The 24001-nt window shown below is 44.2% G+C and overlaps 1 protein-coding gene across 3 annotated transcripts in view; it reads left to right on the top strand.

Moving 5' to 3' along the window:
* Positions 1–24001, top strand: part of LOC144781483 (E3 SUMO-protein ligase ZBED1-like) — an 86063-nt gene that overhangs the window by 23309 nt on the left and 38753 nt on the right. For 2 of the 3 annotated variants that reach the window (XM_078660358.1, XM_078660359.1), the window contains exon 2: positions 22999–23083. The exons of the other annotated variant lie outside the window; for it this stretch is intronic. In XM_078660358.1, the coding sequence (XP_078516484.1) occupies positions 22999–23083 (85 nt within the window). The remainder of the gene's footprint in view (positions 1–22998; positions 23084–24001) is intronic. 3 annotated transcript variants of the gene reach the window in all.

Genomic DNA, 24001 nt, shown 5'->3' with positions numbered 1-24001 from the left:
CTGAGTAAAGGTGCGAAAAATAACAGACACACACATCATTTACCACAGGCTCTTTTATACCCTTTCACTAACTTACTAAACCCAAAATTAAAACTTTTAGGGGCTACACTCATTTCTCATTGATCCATTGGAGGGGTGGCGATGATCACCTCATGTCCTCCTTGCTCAAACCTTTTTGCAGAAGTGCAAATTCATACCAGAGGTTCACATGACTTCAGCAAATGTTCACATTTGTACTCGTTCAACAATTTGCCACAGTTCCCCGCATCCAGGTTTCAATGCTCATCCGTTTCCAAGGCTTTTTAATATAGTTCAGTTTTGGCACAACTCCTGTTGCAGGCCAGGCTGGCCTTGACATCTTCACTCCGGGCATAGGCTATTCTCTCACAACTGAGCATCCATTCTTTTAGCATGTGCGGGGGCCATCTTTAATTTCAATTTCACCATCGCGTTTTCGTAGCAGCCACTTTTCAGACTAAGCCGGTCAGGCCATAATGGGAACTAACATGAAAACATAACAGAAATTAGAAATAGTAAATAAGCCCGTCTGTTTCTCTCCCGCCATTCTAATTACCTGTGTTAGGTGTTACCTAGCGAAGCAACATGTAAAGCAATTTTACTTACCATCTGCACTCTTTTTCCACGATTCAATTCAGCAATATGGACAAATACATGCATTTGACTCTTTTATGTCTTGGTTATCACAGTTCTATCTTAGTTCCACTCATGTTTTTTTTTTAAATTTCTTTTTATTGTGAAAAAAGAGCAAACAAAACATTCGCATCAGGTGAACAACATATAACATCATTACAGGGTTTAAATTGTCGTTCGTACAGCATCATAAATTACAATATATATATACATTTTGGGATCACAGGGATTCCTGTGTTTCAACTTCTCTTTGTCTCGTCGGGGGTGTACACAAATTGCCGCGATGACTGTTCCTGGCCCCCCAGATCTTTCACCACTTTTCCGGCCAACCCTGAGCCACATACACTGCCCTTTCCCTAAACATACACCAGTCTAAGTCCTGGGCCCACTTGGTAGTCTGGGGTGACTGGCTGGCTCCCCACAATTGAGTGATGTTACGCCTCGCCACCATACAGGCCAACGTCACCCACTGTTTCTGATATCCATTCAAATCCGTGGGTTCCCAGACTTTCAATATTCATCCAATAACTTTGTATCTCTTCACAGTGCCATAGGATATGTATGAAAGTGCCCAGCTCTCCACAACCTCTCCTACAGTCCCCACTCGTCACTCGCCCCATGTGTACTAATCGAGGGCCTGTGATATATGATCTATGTAGGATCTTAAGTTGCATCAGCCTAAGCCTCATCTGAACCGCAACCACTTTGGGGGAGGAGACAGCCTCCACCCAATCCTCATTATTATTATTTATTATTATTGGGACATTTGTAAAGCGCTGCGTTACGCACACCGGCGTGTCCACGCGCTGAAAGTGAGAGAGGCAGCAACAGGGAGCACAGTAGCTTAATAGTCAATTACTTCGCATAGAGGTGGGTTTTCAATTTCGCTCGAAACCTCGCTTCTTCAGGTTCCAGACGCAAATCCACTGGAAGTTTATTCCAGTAGTTTGCCGCTAGACACCTGAAAGATCTGCCTCCCATGCGCGCTTTCTTCACCCTGGGGACCCTAAGCAGACCCACATCGGCGGATCTGAGTGCTCGAGCGGGTATATAAGCTTCAACCAGTTTCCTCAGTGGTCGAGGAGCCCTATCATGCAAGATACGGTGACACGTGCAGAGGGCTTTATATTCTACTCTGCGCCTCACCGGAAGCCAATGTAGCTTCTGCAGTGCCGCCTTCGAAGGAGCCTTTTGGGCAGCCTGAGGATCAGACGAGCTGCCGCATTTTGCAGCACTTGGAGGCGAGCCATGCTCTTCTCTGGCACCCCCAAGTAAAGCAAATTCCCGTAATCCATCCTGGCGGTTACCAAAGCATGTACCAGGGTTTGGCGAGCTTCCATCGGCAGTAGGTCCAGGACTTTCCTCAATCTTTTCAAAACCCCAAAACATACGCCAACCACACGGTTGATCTGGGGCCCGAAAGTGAGACCTGCATCAAACCATACCCCTAGATTTTTTGCCTCCTGGCAAGGGGTGGGGGTTGGTCCTAAACAGGGTGGCCACCATGCCGATGACCATGCAGACTGGGCTCTCCCTACTACCAACACCTCTGTCTTGTTGCCATTGAGTTTCAAACAATTGATGGCCATCCAGTCGGCAAGTTCTTTCATGCACGACCGGAAGCCATCTGCAGCAAGACAGGGTGCGTGCGACAGGGAGATGACCAGTTGCGTATCATCGGCATATGATACCAATTGGAGACCATAGTTCTCCACAATGGAGGCTACCGGCGCTACATATAAATTAAAAAGGGTTGGACTCAGGGACGAGCCCTGAGGCACGCCCTGGCCCAAAGGTACCCCTTTTGAATAGCAGTCGCCTTGCCTCACTTGAAAGCTTCTTCCCGTGAGGAAGGCCTGGATCCACCTCAGCGCGGTATTGGTGATACCACCTCTGTTCAGACACTGTAGCAAGGTGGTATGTGCTACAGTGTCGAACGCCGCGCTGAGGTCTAACAGGATCAAGGCCATCGTTTGCCCCTTATCTACGCCCTGTCTCAGATGTTCCGTTGCCATGAGAAGGGCGGACTCGGTAGAATGGCGCGGTCTAAAGCCAAACTGCGTGGCATGGAGCAATCCCGCCTCCTCCACATGTTTCATGATTTGTGTGTTAACCACCTTTTCCGCCACTTTGGACAGAAAAGGCAGGAGAGAAATGGGCCTCAGATTTTCCAACACCTCAAAACCAATGTGGGATTTCTTCCGGAGAGGGAGTACCACAGCCTGTTTCCACCCTTCAGGTAACATACCCGATTTGAAGGAGGTATCCAGGACATGCCTTATGTAAGGCTCCAACACTTCCAGGCTGTCCCCCAAACATTTAGGCGACACCGGGTCCAAGGGGGAGCCCGATTTGACAGAGAGGCATACCCTGACTAGCTCTTCAGGAGGGGGGGTGCTAAAGTTCGTGAGGGACCCCTCTGTCTCCATGCCCTCCGATGTTGCCACAAACTCAACCCCTACAGGGGGAGGATTAGGAAAAGTCGAATAAATTTTCTCGACTTTGGTGGAGAAATATTCGGCTATTCGATCGCAAGTTTCGGGCGAACAACTCTCTGGGTCTGGCGATGAGTCTAGAATAGTCAAAGACTTATAGATACTAAAAAGTTCTTTGGCCGAGTCTTTTGCCCCTAAAATTTGTCCTGCATAGAAGGCTGCCTTAGACTTTTTAATCAGCCTATGATGCTGCCGCCTTTTTTCTAGGAACAGTTCCCTAGCCTGGGTATCATATTACACCCTCCACACTCTTTCGGCTCGCCTGCATTCCGCCTTTGTTTGCCTCAGCTCTCCACTAAACCATGGGGCAGATCTTTCTTTACGGCCAGATGCATATGTACGGCAGAGTGGGGCGGTCTGGTCCAGCGCTTGAATAATGCGCTTATTGAGGTTCGAAACCGCCGTTTCAATATCCTCCCCTCCAGGTTGGCCGTCTCTAATCAGAGCATGATTAAAATCCTCCAATGAGAACTTAGCCCACTTCCTCCTTAAATAATTTAAGGGTGCCTGACTGGGTTTAGTGGTTTTAGGGGTCTTTATAAAAAAGACCACCAGAGAATGGTCTGTCCAGGGGATTGGTTCAATAGTGGACACCTCAACCCCTTCCCAGTTAGCAAAAACCGGGTCCAGGAGGTGCCCCTGCCGGTGCGTGGGGCTCGAGAACTTAAGTTCAAGCTGAAGGGCTTGAATATCCCGGCAAAATTCCTCCACTCCTTTATCCTCTGGGCAATCTAGATGCAGATTCAAATCTCCCAATAGGAGGAATGTGTCCCTACGCAACGTTGCCTCTGTTAAGTTTTCTAACAGACTCTCCCTGAACTTGGCACAAGGCCCTGGGGGTCTATAAACCAAAAAGCCTTTGATCGTCTTGCCCCCATTAACCTGTATAGTGAAAGCTCCCACCTCACTCTCAGCAACCAGCGTGCTTTCCAACAAACATCCCAAGGGTTTCCTAAAAATAATTGCAATCCCCCCTCCCCTCCCTACTGGCCTGTCCTGCCTAACCATCGAGTAGCTCTCAGGCATAGCCTCGATGATGTCCGAATCAGAGAACTGGTCTAACCATGTCTCCGTGATGAACAGTAGGTCAAACTTTCTCTCTGCAAGCAACTCGAAAATGTCGATTCTGTGCCTGCGCAGTGACCTCACGTTAAGGAGACCACAGTTAAGAGCAGCAAGCTCCCCGGCGTCTGGCAGCATGGTGGTAAAACAGAAGCCACAGTGAGCACAGTCTATGTCATCACTGGACATACCGTGCCTGCATGATGGTAAAGTGGACGGACATCATCATCCAACTCCAGTCCGTCCGTTCCCCACACTTTTCTAATGTTCCCCAGTGGGTCTTCCATATTATTTACAAGCTTCCTATATATTAGGGAGATGTTTTTTTCTGGGATGTGACCGTCAAGCACTCGGTCTTCAAGGGGAGAAGCCTCTGGAAGCTCCTTGCCTCTAGGTATGTGGGCAAGAAGGGCGTGTCTAATCTGCCGATACCGAAAGTGTTCATTGTCATGCAGGCTGTATTGTTTTTGGAGAGATTCAAAAGTCTGCACACAGCCCTTCCCCCACACATCTTTAATCTGACTGATTCCGATAAGGTCCCACTTATCGAACCCTTTAGACTTCCATAAGCTTCTGAGCCTCTCTGAACTAAACAGGGGGGTGGCCATTGTCAGTTTCCCTTCCCATCCCAAACTTCTGGTAGCCACGTGCCAGACATGTACGGCGTGTGCCGTCGGGCCTGCTAACGTAAATCTTCCGGGCCTGGCATACAGGGCTTTAATAATATCTCCACCTGGTGCTTGCCCACGGGCCATAGCATAGCCTGGGTCTCCCTGGGGGCCATAGATCATATGATTCACCGCCGCAAGATGCGAAGCCCAGTAGTATTTCTTCAAGTCCGGGAGACCGATGCCTCCATCATACCACGGGAGAGTCAGCTTGACGAAAGCTATGCGGGGCCTGCCGTCCCAAAGAAGCAGCCGTTGAAGTGTCTCGATCTCCTTGAAATAGGTAACGGGCACTGGATCCTTCGGGTTTTGGAGCATATATAAGAACTGAGGCAAGGCCATCATCTTGAACAGTACCGCTCTCCCAAGCAACGACAGGGGGAGAGCCCTCCAACGTTCCACATCTTTTTTTAACCGACTCAAGGGGGGTTCTATATTATTAGCATATCTCGCCTTTGGGTCAAGTGTTATGTATATGCCAAGATATTTAAATCCCACTAGTTCGATCCTTATAGGGCAGGCCTGTGGGACCAGAGGCGGCTCACCCGATATAACAAATAATACCGACTTTGTCCAGTTTATAGAAAACCCGGAGTATCTACCAAATATAGTCAGGACATCCAAGAAATTAGTCAGGGACGCCCTGGGGTTAGTGAGATATAGAAGGATATCATCTGCGTAAAGCGAGATTTTATCCTTCCACTCAGGTGTCCACCGCAAGCCACGTATCGACCGGTCCCATGGCACCCAGGCCGCCAGAGGCTCCAATGCCAATGCAAAGAGAAGTGGGGACAGTGGACATCCCTGTCTCATGCCCCTCCCGAGGGTAAAATCAGCTGACTTACAATTATTTACGATCACTTTGGCCAAAGGCGCAGCATACAGTAAGCAAACCCACCCAATAAATTCCGAGCCAAAGCCCATCTTAGTCAAAACTGCAAATAGATAAGCCCATTCAACCCTATCAATCGACTAATGTTTTATTAATAAGTTTGATTTTTGCAAATAGCAGTTAGTTTCCCACGTGTAGAGAATATGCATTTTGTTGATTAGTTTACATGCTTACAATAATATTATTAAAGTTATGATGGGATAACTTTGTAGGGGGTACAAAAATGGGTGTTTCTCCCCTTCTCCATCACAATCAAACCACACTCCAGGAGCTGGACACTCTGCACGCCCTTTTCATTGTAAGAGATGAACTTTCAGTACCAGATGAAGGGATACTATTCAGAGGGACCACATAGTGATACCCAGGTCTCTAACACCACGTGTGCTGCATCTCACCCACACAGAACATCGGGGAGTGGTGAAGACAAAAATGCATCTACCACAAATATCTGTTCCCTAACTTAAACTCTCATTTGGAGAATTTGATCGCTAACTGATTACCAGGCTAGATCGCAAGCTCGCCTGTGCCCACAGCACTGGTAAGTCATACAGATTCACCATGCTCAACCTTGGGTACAGCTAAGCCCCAGCTTTTAAATTTACTATTTGGGAGAAACCCATTGATTGTGCTTAATGAATACAGAGGTATAAAGAAGTGGAGATCATTTTGCCGAATTTAGGTGGGAAGGTTATACCAAAATACAAAAAGATGTTTGGAGCACATGGAATCCTGCAAACCCACTGGTTTTCTGTTTCAAAGCCACAGGTTAGTGACTGCCCTGCAGCAATAAATATTTGCATTTTAAAATCACTCCTAAGTATCCACAGGCACACCTCAAGGTGGGAAGATTTGTGTCAAAACTCAGTCTTTCACATCTGAGTTTGAGAAGGACAATATGGGGATGGCACTGTTTAAATTTCTACGTGAGTAGCGAGCCATTCCCCATGCATTCACCAAGAATGCTCCAGCGTGTCCCTCAGATGCCATTTGAATGACTTCATATAGTATCATTCCTCGTGTAAACCATCAGTGAAAACGCCTGAATCAATCCAGATGCAACGGAGGGTAGGAAATGAAAAAGACTTCCAGAAAAGATGATCCAAAGTCAAAGATCTAAGTCTTGGAGACTGTGTTCTTGTACTTTACTGGTTCAGCCCAATACTTGAGCCCCTCCCATGGATCGTTGTCTTTAGAATGTGGACCATGATTTCTGCCATTACAAGGGGAAACCGTACTTTCCTGGCACATTCTGTTATCCAGAAAGCGCACTCAAAAACATGCAGACAAATGTGACAGTCTCCTCAGATAGGGAGAGTGGTCCTGGGGAAGAGAAGACAGAAGAGTTGAGAGCACAACTGAATCCAGTATGAGTGAGTCTTTGACAGCCAAAGTTACAGCCAGCGGAGTGCCATAGAGTCTGCAACCCCAGAACCATTGATTAAATCAAAGGACTAAGGCTCCTGCACCCGCAACCCCCATTACTGTTTGCTCATGCGGCCCATCTCAGTGATGTCGATACTTTGAAGTGTAGGCTCAGGACACAGAAATCTGTGTTGTCCTAATGACCATTTTGATTTATTTTGTTGATTTCGAATTCTAAATCCTATGTTTTGGAGGAATATTATGTCCGCAGACCTGAGTGGGTTCAGGCATCACATGATCCAGTCCTGTACCCTCAAACCTGTGGGAAAGATGGTTTCTGTGACACCAGGTAGTTTATATAAGAAACGGGCCAAGTACAGGGTCTCCTATGCTTGCTGGCTGACACAAACATAATTGTGTCCGCTTCCCATCATTTGTAGATTGCACTTTACATCACACCATTGCCCCCTAGAAGGGAACTCCGTGGTGTGCATTGGGTATAAGCAGTCAGACAGACTCTTTAATCTGCTAGAGGGTGGAGACCGGCCTGCCGACCTAGGAACCAATTGTGGATAATATCAGCCAATTAATGTCTCGTAATCTATACAGGCAGTCACATTTAGGATATATGCAATCCTCCTGGGTCTTCGACACAGCAGCCCTTAAGAGTGGATTGGTTGAGCCAACCATTGTAGGTGTTCCCCAGTGTTCCTCCAGTAAGAACCAGGAAGAGTCTCCCTCCACCACACACCCTGCCTCCAAGCATGGCCAGGAGGCTCAAATATATTGTGTTTTTAGGGACTGTTCATTATTGACAGTGGAGCAACACACTTGCTGCATCTGATTATATATTAACTTACTGCATTCATATGGTGTAAATACAGCATTCACTGGGTCAGGCTGAGAACGACCCATGGGCAATTATCAAAAGAGGAACAGTGCAGCAGGAAGTGCAAACAATATTTTTCTGAAACTCACAAATTGCAGGTAGGTGGTGGTGGCAGATAGCAACAAAGTCAAGAGAGCTGTTCAATAAATGTCTCTCTATGCCTTATTTTTACAACGCTTACCACCAAAGAAATTGCCAGCATGGAAAAATCGTTAGTTAAGTATTTCTGGATTACTTAAATGGTTGCAAACAGACTGCATTGTAAATAATTTGGGGATTAAGACACCTACTTGCTGGAGAGATCTATATTGCAGAGCTTTGGTAAGTGTTTTCCACAATTACAAGGCATTGTGGTACACGCAAGTAAGACAAAAGGAATTGTTGAATGTAAAGTGAGGGATTTACTCTACTAGAAATTCTAGTCTGGGCCACCGGCATTATGATATTTTGTGGCACAATATTTTCTGCATAATGATGGATGTGTTACATAGGCACTCAATTCATCATCTGCTGCATAATCTGAAGATTTTAACAAATTGTTTTCTTTTCTAGCACAAATGGGTCAAACCTTAGTAAAAACGCTACAACACATGTTGCTCCACTGTGGAAGGTCTTTCATAAAATGGTCACATTTCTGTTGCTTATTGCTACATTTGGTTGTTTAACACAGACTGGTGCTAATGATGTCGAACTATTGCTCTAGTAAACACAGTGTGGCTTGTCTTGTGCTGGAGCCGGATCTCTGAAGGCCACAGTGCGGGCCCTGTGTGCAGTGACACCGGGAGCAGAGGGCGGGGGCGTCAGAGGAAAAAAAAATATGTAATGAAGTGAATATGGCTTCAGCCTCAGCAGCAGATATCAGGTGGCTGCTTCCTCCAGGCTCTTTGGGTGTCATTTGACTGCATAGTTAGTGCGGAACTGCCTTTCAGTGCCCTAAACTCTAAAGGAAACTAGGGGGCCTTGCAATGGAGGAATGGGTGGGGCAGGGCACAAGTCCTAAAAAAAGAAGTGGGGGGACTCTCCAAGTTAGGCGTGGTCACAGGAAGTGACATCACAACAGGAAGTGACATCACGACAGGGAGTGACATCACGACAGGAAGTGACATCACGACAGGAAGTGACATCACGACAGGTGTGAGCAGGACAAATGCAAGGCAGGGCGATCTGTTGAATAGGATGGCTCCCAAGATACTGTAGCTGTAGTGTAAATAAAAGATTCCACATTAGGCAACTGTCAGCATTTTCATAGTTGAAGGAATGGTGGCATCCTGCTGTCACCATCATTCATTCCTTAGAAACGATTCTGAGGCATTCCATAGATGTCCATCAATCTTGAGCACCCAAATGTTTATATTTGAAGAGGTTAAAGCGCTTTTGGATGTTGGCGACACAGCAGTTTGCCTTTAATGAATGCATAGAGACCTTTCAAAAGTGATCATTTTTAACCCTAAACTTAGAAACATCCATGCTTCCTTGCCCTAACAACAATTCCACAAGGGAACTAAGAGGAAAGTAAATTGGAAAGGCCATGTAAGATGTGCAGAGGAGCATTGGTCAAGAGAAAAGAAAAAGATACAGTTCCTCAAGCTTTGTTACGCGCTTGTAAAGGATGCTTATGTGTAAGGCTCCCAGTTTTTACAGATAAATACAGACAGAAAACAATGTGTTTACGGTCTACATTTATTTGTAAAAGTGGATAAATACAGAAAATTGTCGTACTTTTAAGTGACTCTCTGTGCTGTCTTTCATAAATTATAGGCCAAGAGTTGGACAGCATGTAAATAAAAAAACAGGAGGACATTTCTTTAAATAAAGGCATATATCAACATACATTTATGGTATAATGCTAGTATTTACAGTGGATGTATTGTTATGTAATATTTGCCAGCTTAATAGCTAAAACTCGCCAAACAGCAAAGTATGAGTGCTCGCCTATCAGATAAATAAATATGGAAATGTACAGTTTGACAACCTCATTTATATGCAAAGCACAAAATAAAAATGGATAAATACAGATAAAATGGGCACAAGAAAATACAGCCATCGTTGATCTGAAAAATCATTGAGAAAGCAGTGTGCACCAACTCCAAAACCAGAATTATCTCTTCCAGGACGACCACACTGGTGCCACAATATTGCTAGTGAGAATCTCCTGATTACCAACAAGGACAAAGCCAACCCCCTGGCCCAAAGTAACCCCTCTACAGCCTTTGTCACGGTTAACAACTAAACAATAATCTGCCCATTGGGGAGGCTCTTGCACTTCTCAATGGCACCATCACCAACATTCCTGTGTTTCCTTGTCGCATAACTTAGCCCTGCCGCATAATTTGGTCACCATCGCATAATTTCAGTTGCTCTCTCACATTGCTTCTGTTGAAGTTTACTTCGATACTACTGTAGAAACCCCAACCCCCCCCCCCGTAACAGCACTGCTCCCGCTGGACACTGCATAGCACTGGAGCAAACATACCAACAAGGGGCGCTATATCTGAGGCAAGAGCCCTGTATCTTCAAGGGGCCCACACAGATAGCTGTCGACCCCTTTAGAAATATCGCCTCTGTGAGCATCAAGGTGATGAGTGAATTATTTTAAAATTAACATGCGTTTTGAGATTTTCTTTGTTTACAGACTAAGCTGCATTTAAATGCTCACATTTTTACAAACAAGGGAATGGACCCTCTTATGCCCAAATGTACACACTATGGGGAGAAGCTGGTGTTACGCCCTGGTTCTGCCCACGATCACATACTTTGGTCAAACGGAATAGCTGGAATTATGGCTCTGGCCCCCTGAATTCTAAACCACGCCACCCCATCACCTATAAAATTAAATGGGATAGAGGACTTTCCCCCCAACACTACTTCTAGCTGAATAGAGGGCCGCATATGCGACGGCAGAAATAACAATCCTGCTGCATTGTTACTCTAAAACACGTCTGATACTTTTCACAATATTTTTCTTTTTTGGGTGTTAAAGATGTAAAATTAAAAATGTAATTCTTGGAAATACTCGACCTTTGGTGGCGATGTCGAAATAGATGCAGTACTGCTCCTTTTATTGTCTGGCGAGGCACACATTAAATCAGTTAGCAGATGGCTGTGGCAAAAGAATAAGGAACATGGATGTGATCACGTTTTAGTTTCGGAAGGTCACCTGCGAGACTTGTCAACAGTGATCGCTAATTTTTCTGAAACTGCTTTCTCACTGAGAGCACATCCCCCTCCCCACCCCCGTTTGACTTCCAGGTACCCGCTAATCTTTTCTCATTAGGGGATGATGGGCCATGTGGGGCATGGTGACCGGCGGCAGTCCGAGAAGATTCAGCCAGACACCCGGAAATGCATTCTTTGTGGACTTTGTGCGTGCTCCTATTTGGGAAGGGTAGACGGCGTTTTGATTGAGCAGGGTGGACGGCGTCCACCCTGGAAAACCCTGGAAAATAAGTGGGGGGATGCCGTCCACCCGCGTGGTACCCCGACTTGTGCCCTGGGGTGGGGGCAGAAAACAACGCGGTGTGGGAATGCCCAGCCCGCCGTGGAAGCGCAGCTTGAGCAGAGCAAAGAACCCAGGTTCAGGCTGGTGCTGCACGTTAAATATATTGCAGGATTAGAGACCCGACAGTGATGCTCACTCCGGCAGCCGGCCCCCAGTCACTCCCAGTCAGCTGAGAGCCGAGTGCAGTGGCCCAGCCTGCCGCGGCTCCAGGGCGGCCTGAGTAGAGCATGTTTCAGGCGCACCCAGGTAAGTTAAATATATTCTCAATAAGCCGCTCGCATGAAAAAGCTGAGAGTGACTCACTCGTCGTCGATGCAGCCGGAGGTGGTCACAAGGCCTCATGAGAGAGGCAGAGGGGACAAAACGAGCAGCAGTGGGCTGAAAACGGAACCTTGAACATAACTGCCACCCGCTTGCGCAGCAGTTACCGAAGTCCTATATCTGCAAATCAACAGACCATTTCAATAAATAGAAACAAGGGGGAGGCAGAGACAGCACGGTCTGAGGGGGTCGAAAGAATCTGGAAATGACAGGCCATAGAAGACAGGCAGGGAGAGGGACACATACACAAGGAGCAAGAAATGCACACAAACACAGCAGAAACAAGCCCTAAAGGGTCAGAGCAGAAAGTGAAAGTCAGGAGTGTGGTGAGATTAAATAACAGATGGCCACAGCTCTTTTCAAGCACTCATGCTTGTGCTGGCATCCACCTTGCGGGAGTGAGCAGCGGCGCGCTGGCCATCTGTTTTCACTTAGCGTGGCCACGCGCGCCGCTGCTCGCTTCCGCAAGGTGGATGCCTGCACAAGCACGAGTGCTTGAAAAGAGTTGACCAATTTCTAAAGGTCATCTCCTAGATCAGCGCATGCGCGCTGCCTAGGCGAGACCTTAAAAGGGAAAGAGCACAACTCCCCTTTCAAATGTGTCCTTGTCCCAGTGTCTGCATGCAGCTTTGGACGCATTTGAAAAGATTCCCTGGAGAAGGCTCAAGGATAGCTGCTGAAACTAGAATCTAGCTGGTTCAGAGTCTATCCCAACACTGTGCAGGAAAGATAAATGTTCTATTGATAATGACCCAGTGCGATATAAGGTTCCATGGTCTGACCTGGATACAGATAGCTATTGAGAATTGAAGAATGAGTCATTTTAGAGGCTTTGTTGCAAACGTGCCCCTGTAGAGGATGCCTCGACCTAGGACTGCTGGAGGCTAATCAGGTCGGATATGATAGTGCAAGGCAGCTAGGGTCTCTGGGTCCAACCAAGGCTCTGGATGTGTGGGTGAAGGCCAATGGGGCAAAGAAATGTGGTGAGATTATGGTTGACTGTCTAGCATGTATAATAGCATCCAAATATAATGTATGATTCTTTCTCAGGAGTGAGGGATTTTGAACCAAGGGCAAGTTGTGTTTTATCTGACTTGTGGAAGTTACTATATACTGTCCATTCAGGTATTCTGTTTCCATCTAGGAGTGATGGAGAAGTCTGACCAGGGCATTCAAGTTTTCTTAATGTCCTGCCAGTAGGGACAGGGAGCAACCCCTAGTGTGCATTGGTTGGAAGCCACCAGAGGAATTTCTTATAAGTGCCCTTGGATGTGTCTGTACTGATGGTGATAGCAATAGTTTGTGCAGGTTGTGGGGTGATTGCTGGGCAGCAGATGATCCGCTTCTTACAAGTATTCATCTGTGTTCTCAAGCATCCATTATCACCCTCCTCGATTCAGCTTAAAGGTGTGGTTTCTAACCTTTGTGTTGATGCATGGTAGCTCATCTTGTAGCGCGGAAAGATGGTCCTGCTACTGTCAGCGGTCGCAGGGATGGTGTCCTGACACCTTTATTCCAGAGCTTCCTTATTTTTGAAGGATCTAGGTCTTTACTTCCAACCTTCATTTAATATGTACTTTAATGTTTCTGATCTTAGCTGGGAGCTTAGGACAGTGAACAAGGTTTTATTGAAGCTGTTCAGTTCAGTTCAGTTCATAAATCTTTATTCGAATTCCAAGAATTCATAAAAGCACAATCACAAAATTTACAATAATATTTTTAAATCCTTATAAAAATATCACACAATTGATTGGATACACCATAATAAACACCAAACAATTTAGCAAGGCTTCCATACAGAATTTTGAAATAGTCAGGGATTGGTCATCATCTTCCGGGCTCGGGTGGCGGTTCTCAGAAAAGTGCAAGTGCGGAAAACTATTTCTTCACTTTCTAAAGAAAGCAACATCTGATAAGATTGTTCCAAGGAAACAGGTCTATGTTTTTTAAAAAATGGGGTTAAAAGCATATTTTAAATAATATTTACAAAAAAAGAGAAAGTGCAAATCAGTTTGTGCGCTCACTCCATCACAGGGGCATGATGTATTTACGAGGTTTGGCCGATAGCCAAGGGGGAAACATATTTTTTTTTTTACAGTTCCTGCTCTCAATCGAAATAGGAGGCTTCTTTCTCAGTTAGTCATTGGCAAAGTAAGATATGTTGGTAGGGATACCTATACAAGTCTTTGCACATGTAACTAAAAACGGAGGATATCTTAGATTCCTTACTGATCCTTTCTGAGTTGTAAAGTGAATAAAGTGCATTTTTCAGGTCATTCTTGTGAAATGACTCGGCTCCGCTTGGGTCTAAAAAGAGACTGCCTTTACCAATGCTACATAGACTCTGATAGACTCCCGAGAGCCAAGGAATGTCCATTCCTCTCTCGCACTTAAGGCAATCGCTTATAATTTCTAGCGTTAAGGATGCAGATTCATTCCTCCAAACTGAGAGCCAAAATAGAGCAGGGCGAGTGCTGATAAAATCACAAATAAAATTTAAGTTAAGTTTCCTATGGTATATATACTGGGCGGTGGAGATTGGAACACCCAGCAGCTTTCTGCAAAAACGATTTTCTTCCTGCTGGATGCAATGACTATTCGTCAACCCCCATATCTCAGCCCCATACGTGGCTACTGGAACGCATTGAAATTTAAAAAAAATGTATATAGCTGGAATAGCACCTGTTTTCTTCGGACGGGGGAGACTTAAAATAGAGTTGATGGCCTTTGAGAACTTGCTCGTGGAGTGGGCCAGATGCCCAGTCCACGAGCCGTTCGCAGCAAAGACCATCCCTAAATACCCGTGGAGGTTAGGCTGTCATTCCCTACCAATATAGAATTGAGCTGGCTTTTCCCTGGTCCACATCACATGATAAAAGATTTTTTAACATTTACACGTACATCCAGACCGTCCATGTACTCAACAAAGGTCTTAACCAAAGTACGCAAGGAGTTTGGTGTGCGACCTATAAGGACCGCATCATCTGCGTACAGGAGTACCGGTAACGGTTTACCATTAAGTATTGGGACGTCTGGAGTTGACAATTTCAGGGAATTACTCAGCCCATTGATATAAATAATATAAAGCAGGGGTGCTAAAACGCACCCCTGTCTGACTCTCCTTCCTACCTTGATGGGTCCCGAGACCTCACCACCCATACCAATCCTGACTTGTGCTTTGAGATCTGTGTGCAAATATGCCAAGAAATGTACCAAGCACTCATCCAAACCATAATCCAATAAAATAGACCAAAGCTTAGACCTATTGACTAAATGGAAAGCGGACGATAAGTCCATAAAGGCTAAATAAACTGGGGAAGATCGGGAAATGCTGTATTTACTGATAACCAAATTAAGATTTAGACACTTTCAGTGGTTCCGACCTTGCTTCGAAAGCCCAGTTGACATGACTCTAATATGCCACTTTCCTCTGTCCATTTTAAGATTCTATTGTATATAATTCGGCCCAATATCTTTAATGTATTATCAAGCAAAGAAATGGGTCTGTAGTTAATGGGTTTCGATCTATCCCCCTTTTTTGTAGATTGGGACAATGAGACTCGAAGACCAGGTGCTAGGCATAGGGGCTTGGTGTAAGTTATTAAAAACATTCAAGAGGAGTGGGGCCCAGAACTCTGGTTTCCATTTGATTAAATCTATAGGAAGCCCGTCTGGGCCAGGGGCCTTATTACCAAGGCTCTGTGCAGTTGCCTCTTCCACCTCTAGGAATATGATTTGCAGGCAACACAGATGACCCTGCACATAATGACCTGTGGCTGAGTGGCATACATTTTGGAGAAGTGGTTCTCCCATGACTCGCTGGAAATAGTACAACTCACTGGTGTTAATTGCTGGCCCATGTTGCGCAAATCCCTAACTGCGGACCAAAATATATTGGCCTTCTTTCCGCCAGCTGACTCTGATAAAACTTCCCAGCGTTCACCAAGGAGGACACCCTTATTACAGTTTTATACCTCTTCCTTGCTTTTCTTACATCTACGCAACACCTTGGTTTAGAGTTAGAGCCTTGCGTAAGTTCCTAATGACCTCTGAACATTCGTGATCAAACCACCTCGGTTCTATTTTGTCCTGAGTGAAACGTACCGACAAGAGGGATTTAATCACTGAGCAAAGTTTGGTGAAATCTTCAATTACCCTTGAATGTAATCCTACAGTTGATAGACATGAGGAGATTAGATGCGTATACCCCTCTGACAAAGTCTGAAGTCATTTTCCGCTATCAACCCCCCTCCATTTCAATCTTAATTTATCTGTTGATGGAGTTAGATCTCTTGCTCCACAAAGGGTGGTGTACACAGGGCGCGTTGCTAATTTTAATACCACTTTGAGGGGATTATGGTCCTTGCGAGACAAGGAGAAACAAAAATAAAATCAATAATTGAGGAGCAATCCCTTCCTCTAAATGTGGGTGGCTGCTGGTTTGTGGAAGAATAGATAGATTCAATACCAGTGGTATCCATTACATTAGTAAGGATTTGCTCACTCAGAAAGGTATCTAATTCCAAGCCCCTTCGTATGGCGGAATCCACCTGGGGTGGATTCACACCATATGGTTTGGTTGGAAGTTTGGCAATAAAATCCCCACCTAAAAAGATCCCATCTGAGCCTTGCTGTCTGTCTAAATTGGAGAGATTACTAAAAAGCTCAATAAAGTTCCTATTTGGAACAGAATAAAAATCATTATTGTTGAAATTAATTAAATAAAAGGGGACTCGTCTTTTATATTTCAATTTTTGAATATTGGGACTGTTGGTGGGTATGACCTTAATACTCCCGCCAGATACTATACTAATCCCAATAAACAAACCCCTAGGTTTAAGAAGAGCTGGCTATGCTAGGTGCTAGTCCAGAGTGGAGTGCTCTGTTTTAAAGCCACTGTTGCCTGTTGTTTATAGGTGTGAACTAATATTGACTCTGTCATTGAAAATATCGTCAAATTATGACTCTTAATGTTTGAGCAATCCTGAACTGATGCGTCCACAAAAAATGTCTGTATCCCTGATCTCTTGATTAAGAGAGAAGTCAGTTGATAAATGAGACTGAGGCTTCAAGATTTGTATGAGGAGCACTGCCCTCCTTAATAAATTGAAGTGGCCACTGACATCATGAGCATCCATAAATACTCCTCAAGAAATAACTGAAATTCCCTTCCATCACTACGCTGGATAACCCTCGGAGGTAACCTCTATCGAAGGAAATAATTTGATCTGGACAAATTAATTTTTTTCCTCATGCTGTAAAGTCTTTTGATCCCCCAGCTGCCCTCCCCAATCCTTAGCAGATGATTTATATATTGGAGAAGTTTTGATGGGGTGTATCCTTGGGAGAATAGAACAATTGGTGTGATCCTTTACCAGTCCCATGAGAGCAAATGAATCTGGCAAAGTTTGTAGGCAATAGGCTTTTTTTCTGTTCCATTTTAGGTCTTGCTTGAGACCCCGCATACGCTGTCGTTTGCAAAGATCTTTTGTACTTAAAAAAAACTTTAAAAGATCTCTTTACAGCCCATTACTTTCCTCTGTTTAGCTTCATTGTCACTCTTATTTTCTTGCTTTTCATTGGTAAGGGTGTATAGGGTTGCAGTTTGTCTTGTGTGATTTTCTTCCCTGTATCACGGACTGTTTTCTTGATTTGTGTTGTGTACTGCTTGCGCTCACATTGTAGTTCTTTTTTTGCTTTGTTTTGCTTGCAAGACAACTTGATCACAGATTAGGGAGAATTTTGTAGCATCACCCTTACCTCCATTTACCTCTATCCACCTTAACCCTAAAATCCCCCTCAACTCCCTTTACCTCTACCCACCAAATCTTAAAATCACCCTTACTGCCCTTTACCTTTATAAAAACCCAAACCATAAAATCAACCTTTCCTCCCTTAGAGTCTACTAACTGAAGAAACCCTACAATCACACTAACCTCATTTACCTCTACCTACCTCTGAGCCCTAAAATCACCCTTACCCCCCTTTACCTCTGTCCACCTCTGAACCATAAATTCACTCTTACAACCCTCATTTCTACCCATTCCTGAACATCACTCTTACCCCCTATACCTTTACCATCCTTAAACCCTAAAATGACCCTTATCTCCCTTTACCCATACCCAACTTTAAACTGTAAAATCACCAATTTCTCTCTTTACCTCTAGCCCTCCCTGTAACATGTTTAGAGAGACTCTCTATAATATACACATTCAGTTGTCCTCCCTCCTTGTTTTTTAGGTCTCGGCTGGCGATAGCAGCGCGCATGCGCTGCTCTTGGCATTCAAGAGCTTCTTGAAATCAATACGGTTGAGAAAGGGGACTTGAAGCCCAGCCTCCTTTTCCCATTGGTTCGCATCATAGCTTAGGCTAAACGCTGCCATTTTATTGTTAAGGAGGCTTTTTAGTCCCTCCTTGTTGCCGCCCTGTCCACTTTTGGCCCCGCCCACCGGGATTTGATCTTTTACTGGCCGTGTTAGACTATGGCCTTTAATTACTGGGTAAGCACTATTTGTTTCCCCTTCCCTCTGTCTCTCTCCCTGAGCAGTCCGTTCCTTCTGTCTCTCTCAGAGACACAGCTGCTCCTTTTCTCCCTTGTGCACTTCGCTCGCACTATCGCCCCCTTGGATCGTCATTCGCTCCACAGGGATGTAACCTTTTCTTCACTTTTGATTCCTTCCCTGGTCTTTTTCTCCTCCCTGTTTCTTTCCTCTTATATTTCTGTTTCTCTAACAATCCCAAGGCTCTCTCATATTATTCCTGTCGCTCTCACGTATCTCCACGTCGGTTCTCCCCTCTGTCTACTTTGGTTTGTATTTCTCTTCTTCTATTTCCTTTAGCTCCCACTCCCATGGAGCCTTGTCCCTCTCCTCACTCTACAACTCGTCTTTCCTTTCCTCCTGCTGGTATCCTCTTCTCCCGCCTCTCCGCTCTCTCATTTGGGTTCATCCGTCTAATAAGCACCTCTATCTTCAAGTTACGTCTTTCGTTCAGCTTGTGTCCCAACTCCTCCCGCCCGGACTCAGTCACTTCATTCACCTTTAGCCGCCCGCAGATCACGCCTATCTCTCTAACCTCAACTCCAAAGCTCACTCTTGCCCCAGTCCTCTACTCCTCTTCCTTCGTATCTGCATGCTCCCTCTACCCTGTGCTTCTCAGCCCTGATTTCGCCTCCCGATCTCTGTTACTCGTCTGCTCCTCCCAGCTCTCCTCTATGTCACCTGTGCATGTGCACTCCTGGCCACGCCCTATCTTTGTTGTTCAGCCACAAAGACCCGCGGTACTACATTCCACGTCCTTAAGAAAGACAATTAATAGGAAGAAACGGTCTGCATAGAAAAGACCCTAAGATTTCACAAGGAGCTTCGGCCACCATAACATGTTGACATTACAAGGTACCCTCAGCGGTTAAAGTGCATAAAAACATCTGGAACTGTGAGCCTGCGCTCAATGGAGGAGGGGCCTGGATGTGGCTTAAAAGAACCAAATATTCTGCAGCTATTCTGTTGTCCTTTCGTCATCTGCTAAATTAGAATAAAATGTAATCCACACACCTTAAATAAAAAACATAAGTACAAGCTAAATTAATCTATAAGAAATGCACTTGTGTGTTATAAAAGCTCAGTTGGGTAATGCGATAACTGCAGATGTCTGTGTGTGCAACTAGACAGTCACAGAACTGAATTGTGATTGGTGCAGTTGGGCACTGTGACATGCATTCATAGTGCTATGAGGACCCACCGGAGACTGAAAGCCCTCTGACTATGCAACTCATTACTCTACAAGTGTACGCACATAGGCTGCCACAAAATGTACAAAAAGATTTAGGGGGTGAAGTAATGTAGTGCAGCAACCAAAGTGGCTGCGTTGTGTCAAAGGGAGGCAGCAGAACAGCACCATATCTAAGGATCTGGTGCTATTTCTCCTTCCAAATGCACTGGCACACTTTTGGCTGCTTTGCTCCACCCACACACCCATAGTGCAAGGGTGTGTGTCTCATACCCGGAGCTTTAAGTGGGATGAAAAAACTGGGGGGTCTCTCAAAGGGGCGTGGCCAGCATAATTAAGGGCGTGGCTTAAAACACACATGCTTAAAATCTGTGCTTGGCATAGTGTGCTGCCCGGCTGTTTCTGTCATTGCATCCAGATATATGATACAACAAGTAACATCATACCTACAAGTCAGAACTACTGGCTTTGTCAATTGTTGTTAGTTTCATAGGAGAAATAAGCCGCAACTATGGCTAGTATATAATATTGAAAAAGCTTCCACTTAAAGCACTGGTGACACCACGACAATGTTGCTGCTCCTGAGTTTCAAAAAGGGAAGGGAAATCAGAGAGAAAATGACTCTCTTTAAAGGATTTCCCTTCCCGTACAACGGTCACTTGGCATGACATCATGCCGTAACTTCTAGCTAAGACAGCTTGCTGGGCACACACACAGCTGCACCTGAGTACTTCACAGGTCTTAAAAAGATCATTTACATGCAAACGAGGCTGTGTTGTGTTTTCACCCCTTCTTAGAGCCCCTGCATCTCCACTCTGCATATTGCTGGAAGAATCATCCCCTCTGAAATTGTAGTAGCCCCCCCCCCCGAAATTTGGTTCTTGTTGCGCCTCTGAAGCATACGCACATCGATGTGCCTGCTGTCACTGCAGTCCTGAAAACAAGCATTAAACATGCAATAGGTCTCGCCTTTCATCAAGTTGAAGCCATTTGCTTTGCTATGCAATACCATTAGCAAAGCAAATGGCTTTAACTTAATCAAAGGCGAGACCTATTGTATTTTCAATGTTCGTTCTATAATAGAAGGAGAGCACAGGGGTTGGGAATTCCTGTAGCCTGATGCTGAGGACATATGTTTGGGGGCGAGGGCAACAATTGTTCGTGTTGATTTTGTCCTCTAGACAAGTAGGTTAAATTCCCTGCAGCAAAAACTCTTTTGAGGCCAGTTTACAGTATCCATGTATATTGCAGAAATGAGGATTGTCTGCTAAGACATTATATTTAGCCACATGTATAACATGTTTAAAATTGTATATATGATTTATTATTTCAGAAGCTTTACTGTAAAGCGAGCGCTTTATGGAAATGGATTGAGCTGTCAGTCCATCTTGCATAGCTGATTGGGGTTCAATATAAAAACCGAACAATTTGTGGCTATTTCTAGTGCTCCCAGAATTGATTTAAGGCCAATGTATGCAGAGGAATAAAAACAAAATTAGTGATTGTTTGATTTGAAAATAAAATGTTCAAAAACAATATTTGCAATTTGAAATAATGCAGATGAAAATTGCAGATAATTTAGAAAAAAACTATCTTGCCATTTTAAATACCATTTATCTAAGGTGTCACTGAAGCAAACGTGTGCTGGAGAATCAATGTAAACTAAAAATGTTATGGGGAATGTAGGAAATCTGTCTTTTCTGCCTGGTCACCCCAGATTTTTCCACCTTTTGCTGGACCCCATTTTTGTTCGGTTTAGTACTCTGATCACTTTATCCTTGCTAACCAGGAATGAAGTGCCTGTGCTCCCCCTCTAAACATGGATAAGCAGGCATATTCCTAACTGGCAAACTTAACTTGCGTGTAAGTCCGTAGTACATTATGTAGAAAGTGCACACAAGGCCTGGAAGTTAAATGCAACCTGAGGACAATATTGTCTATTGTGCCATCTGCCAGTGGCAATGCAGATATAGGCCTACCCTGTGTAGCCTGACTGCTGCAGTGCAAAACATGCAGTGCAACCTGTTAAAATAACCCTTTTTGATAGGTAAAAACCTTCCTTTCAAATATTAGCATGTCAACCCTATGTAAGCCTTGTAGCTCAGTAGGTTGGGTGCAATGGATTTAACAGTGGGGCATGTAGAACATTAATATTGCCAAGTCTGTAGAGTCACAATGCTCTAAACCTATCTTCACTGTGGAAAGCCAAGCTGTTCTATATAGAAAACTACAATGCAGATCAAAATAAAAATTATAATACTGCTAAGTCCTTTTAGCAGTATTAACTGTTGCAGGTTTCCACATGCACTCCTAGAAAATGTTTGTAAATTCCATTTTTCTTTAATTGGCAAATAAACCTGCATATATTTGCACTTGCGAAAATCTACCAAGCAAATGTACTTGCTAAAACTATTTTTTATTTTTTATGCCAAGGGGAAAAATGTATAGATGGGGAGAACTTTTTTCAGTACACCTCTACTGTTATTATTCGAGGGGATGGGTATGCGGTCTCTGAACCACACTGTGAATTGTATTACTCTTTCCGTGTTCAGGAGTAAGTTACCAACTTTTGTGTAAGGGTTGGAGGTGAATTAGTGAATATTGTGAGTCGTTAGTTGTAGTTGTGTGTAAGCCCACTGGGCATTCCTGTTCGGTAAATTCCACTTCCTACCTACTTTCAGCCCCTGTGGTTAGATTTGATCACAAGTACATTTTCATGCAAGTAAGTAATTTTATGAGTTTAAAACCTCCTTTACTGATATAAACAGAACTTGCAGGCATCAATTTCTGTGGGAATCAAGCCCATAAAATGTTTTCCCTGACCAGATCTTGCAGATTTCATCTACATGTAAAATGTATATGTTCAGTCACAGGTACAGCACTTGTTATATGTTCATAGTTCTGGTAAACAAGGGAAATTAGGCACAGTGAAATTAAGTAATCCACCCAAAAACAACACAATTTGGTCAAGGGGGTAAGGCCAAACTATGGCTGGTTTCTTTGATACTTATTTGGCAATCTAGGCGCTGTATAATAAGTATAATCTGGTTTTACTAAAAGTAAAAATCTTTGATATAGAATGGATGCTCAAACGTATACCTGCCACAGCAATTCACAAGACATTTCTTCAGAAATTAAACTGAAGTAAGAAAGAGAGAAATGGTTCCATTAGAACGGTGCAGTATGCAAAACTCTGAATTACTTCTGTGTTGTAAATAAGCGTGTTCCAAGAATCTCAAAAGCAGTCACACTGTTTGATGTTGGGAGTGCAATAGTGGGCTTTACCATTGCAGTTACACAGGGCTTTCTGAAAAGACTGTTACGATCTCAAGAATCAAAACCTCAATGAAATTGAGGAAGAAGGATAGAGTGTACATTCAAGCGTTGAGAGAACATTTATCTTGATTTGACTTTAGTGTTTGTTGATTTAGGCATTCCAGATGTTTTATGACATTGTTGTCAAAGAGGAGCAAGAATCTGAAGAAGAAGAACAGCAACAGCATGAAGAAACAAGAGGTAATTCAAGACATTGATTGTTACAGGGTAAATAGGATACAGTTTACTTCTGATACCGGTTTGTACTTTCTGATTGTTTTAATAAAAGGTATCACAATCTACAATATATTACATTATTTTATGGATTATGATAACTACAATCTTTTAGCATTTAGTTTGCTTAGCACTGAAATAAAGGGAACAACAGAGGGTACGTTGAGGGCAGACAGTGTGGCTCATGTGCTCCACCACCCACATCTTTGCATTTAGTAGTGTGTGTGGACACTGGAATGGGCACCAAGTACAAGCAGATCAAGCTGCAACAACTGAGATGCAGATAGCTGGCAGCTTTCATGTCTCAACCTACTTGAGTGCTAGCCCGGGAATCCCTTAGCATATCTACTGGCAAGGCCAGGACCTTTCCTGTTTAGCCATCCGTGATGATTCACTTGCCTACATAGGATCAACAGTAGACTAAATGTGGAGTAGTGGGGAGGTCTAGAGATGGTCCACAGTGAAATTTTAGTGAACAATTTTAATAACAGAAATTCCTGCCTCAAAATTTAGTTTAAGTAATACAAGCGTAAGTGAGGCAATGAAACAGCTTGCTTCCAAAACCTAAAATTAAAGGTGCTTTCCAGAAATAATGGTGCTGACCCATAAAAGGCAATGGGTGATGTTTATTGTTTAAATGTTTGAGTGGTCACGGAGACAGGCCATTTGGTTTAACAACCGAGGTCATTCATCATCACATGGGCATTTCCTGTAGTCATTTTCCAAAAGTGGCTTACATTAAAAGTAACTCCTAAATAAGCTTTATATGCTTGTAAGAAAGTGAATTCCTAATTGGGGTAGATGGTAATCTACCATAAGCAATAAAGGCACTTACCTGTTAGGTCTAGAAAGAGGTTTTAATAAATTAAACCTGAGCTCAACCCC

Source organism: Lissotriton helveticus, chromosome 9 (genome assembly GCF_964261635.1).
Source record: "Lissotriton helveticus chromosome 9, aLisHel1.1, whole genome shotgun sequence".
In the NCBI taxonomy this organism is placed as follows: Eukaryota; Metazoa; Chordata; class Amphibia; order Caudata; family Salamandridae; genus Lissotriton; species Lissotriton helveticus.
This window is presented reverse-complemented; position numbering and strand designations above follow the sequence as displayed.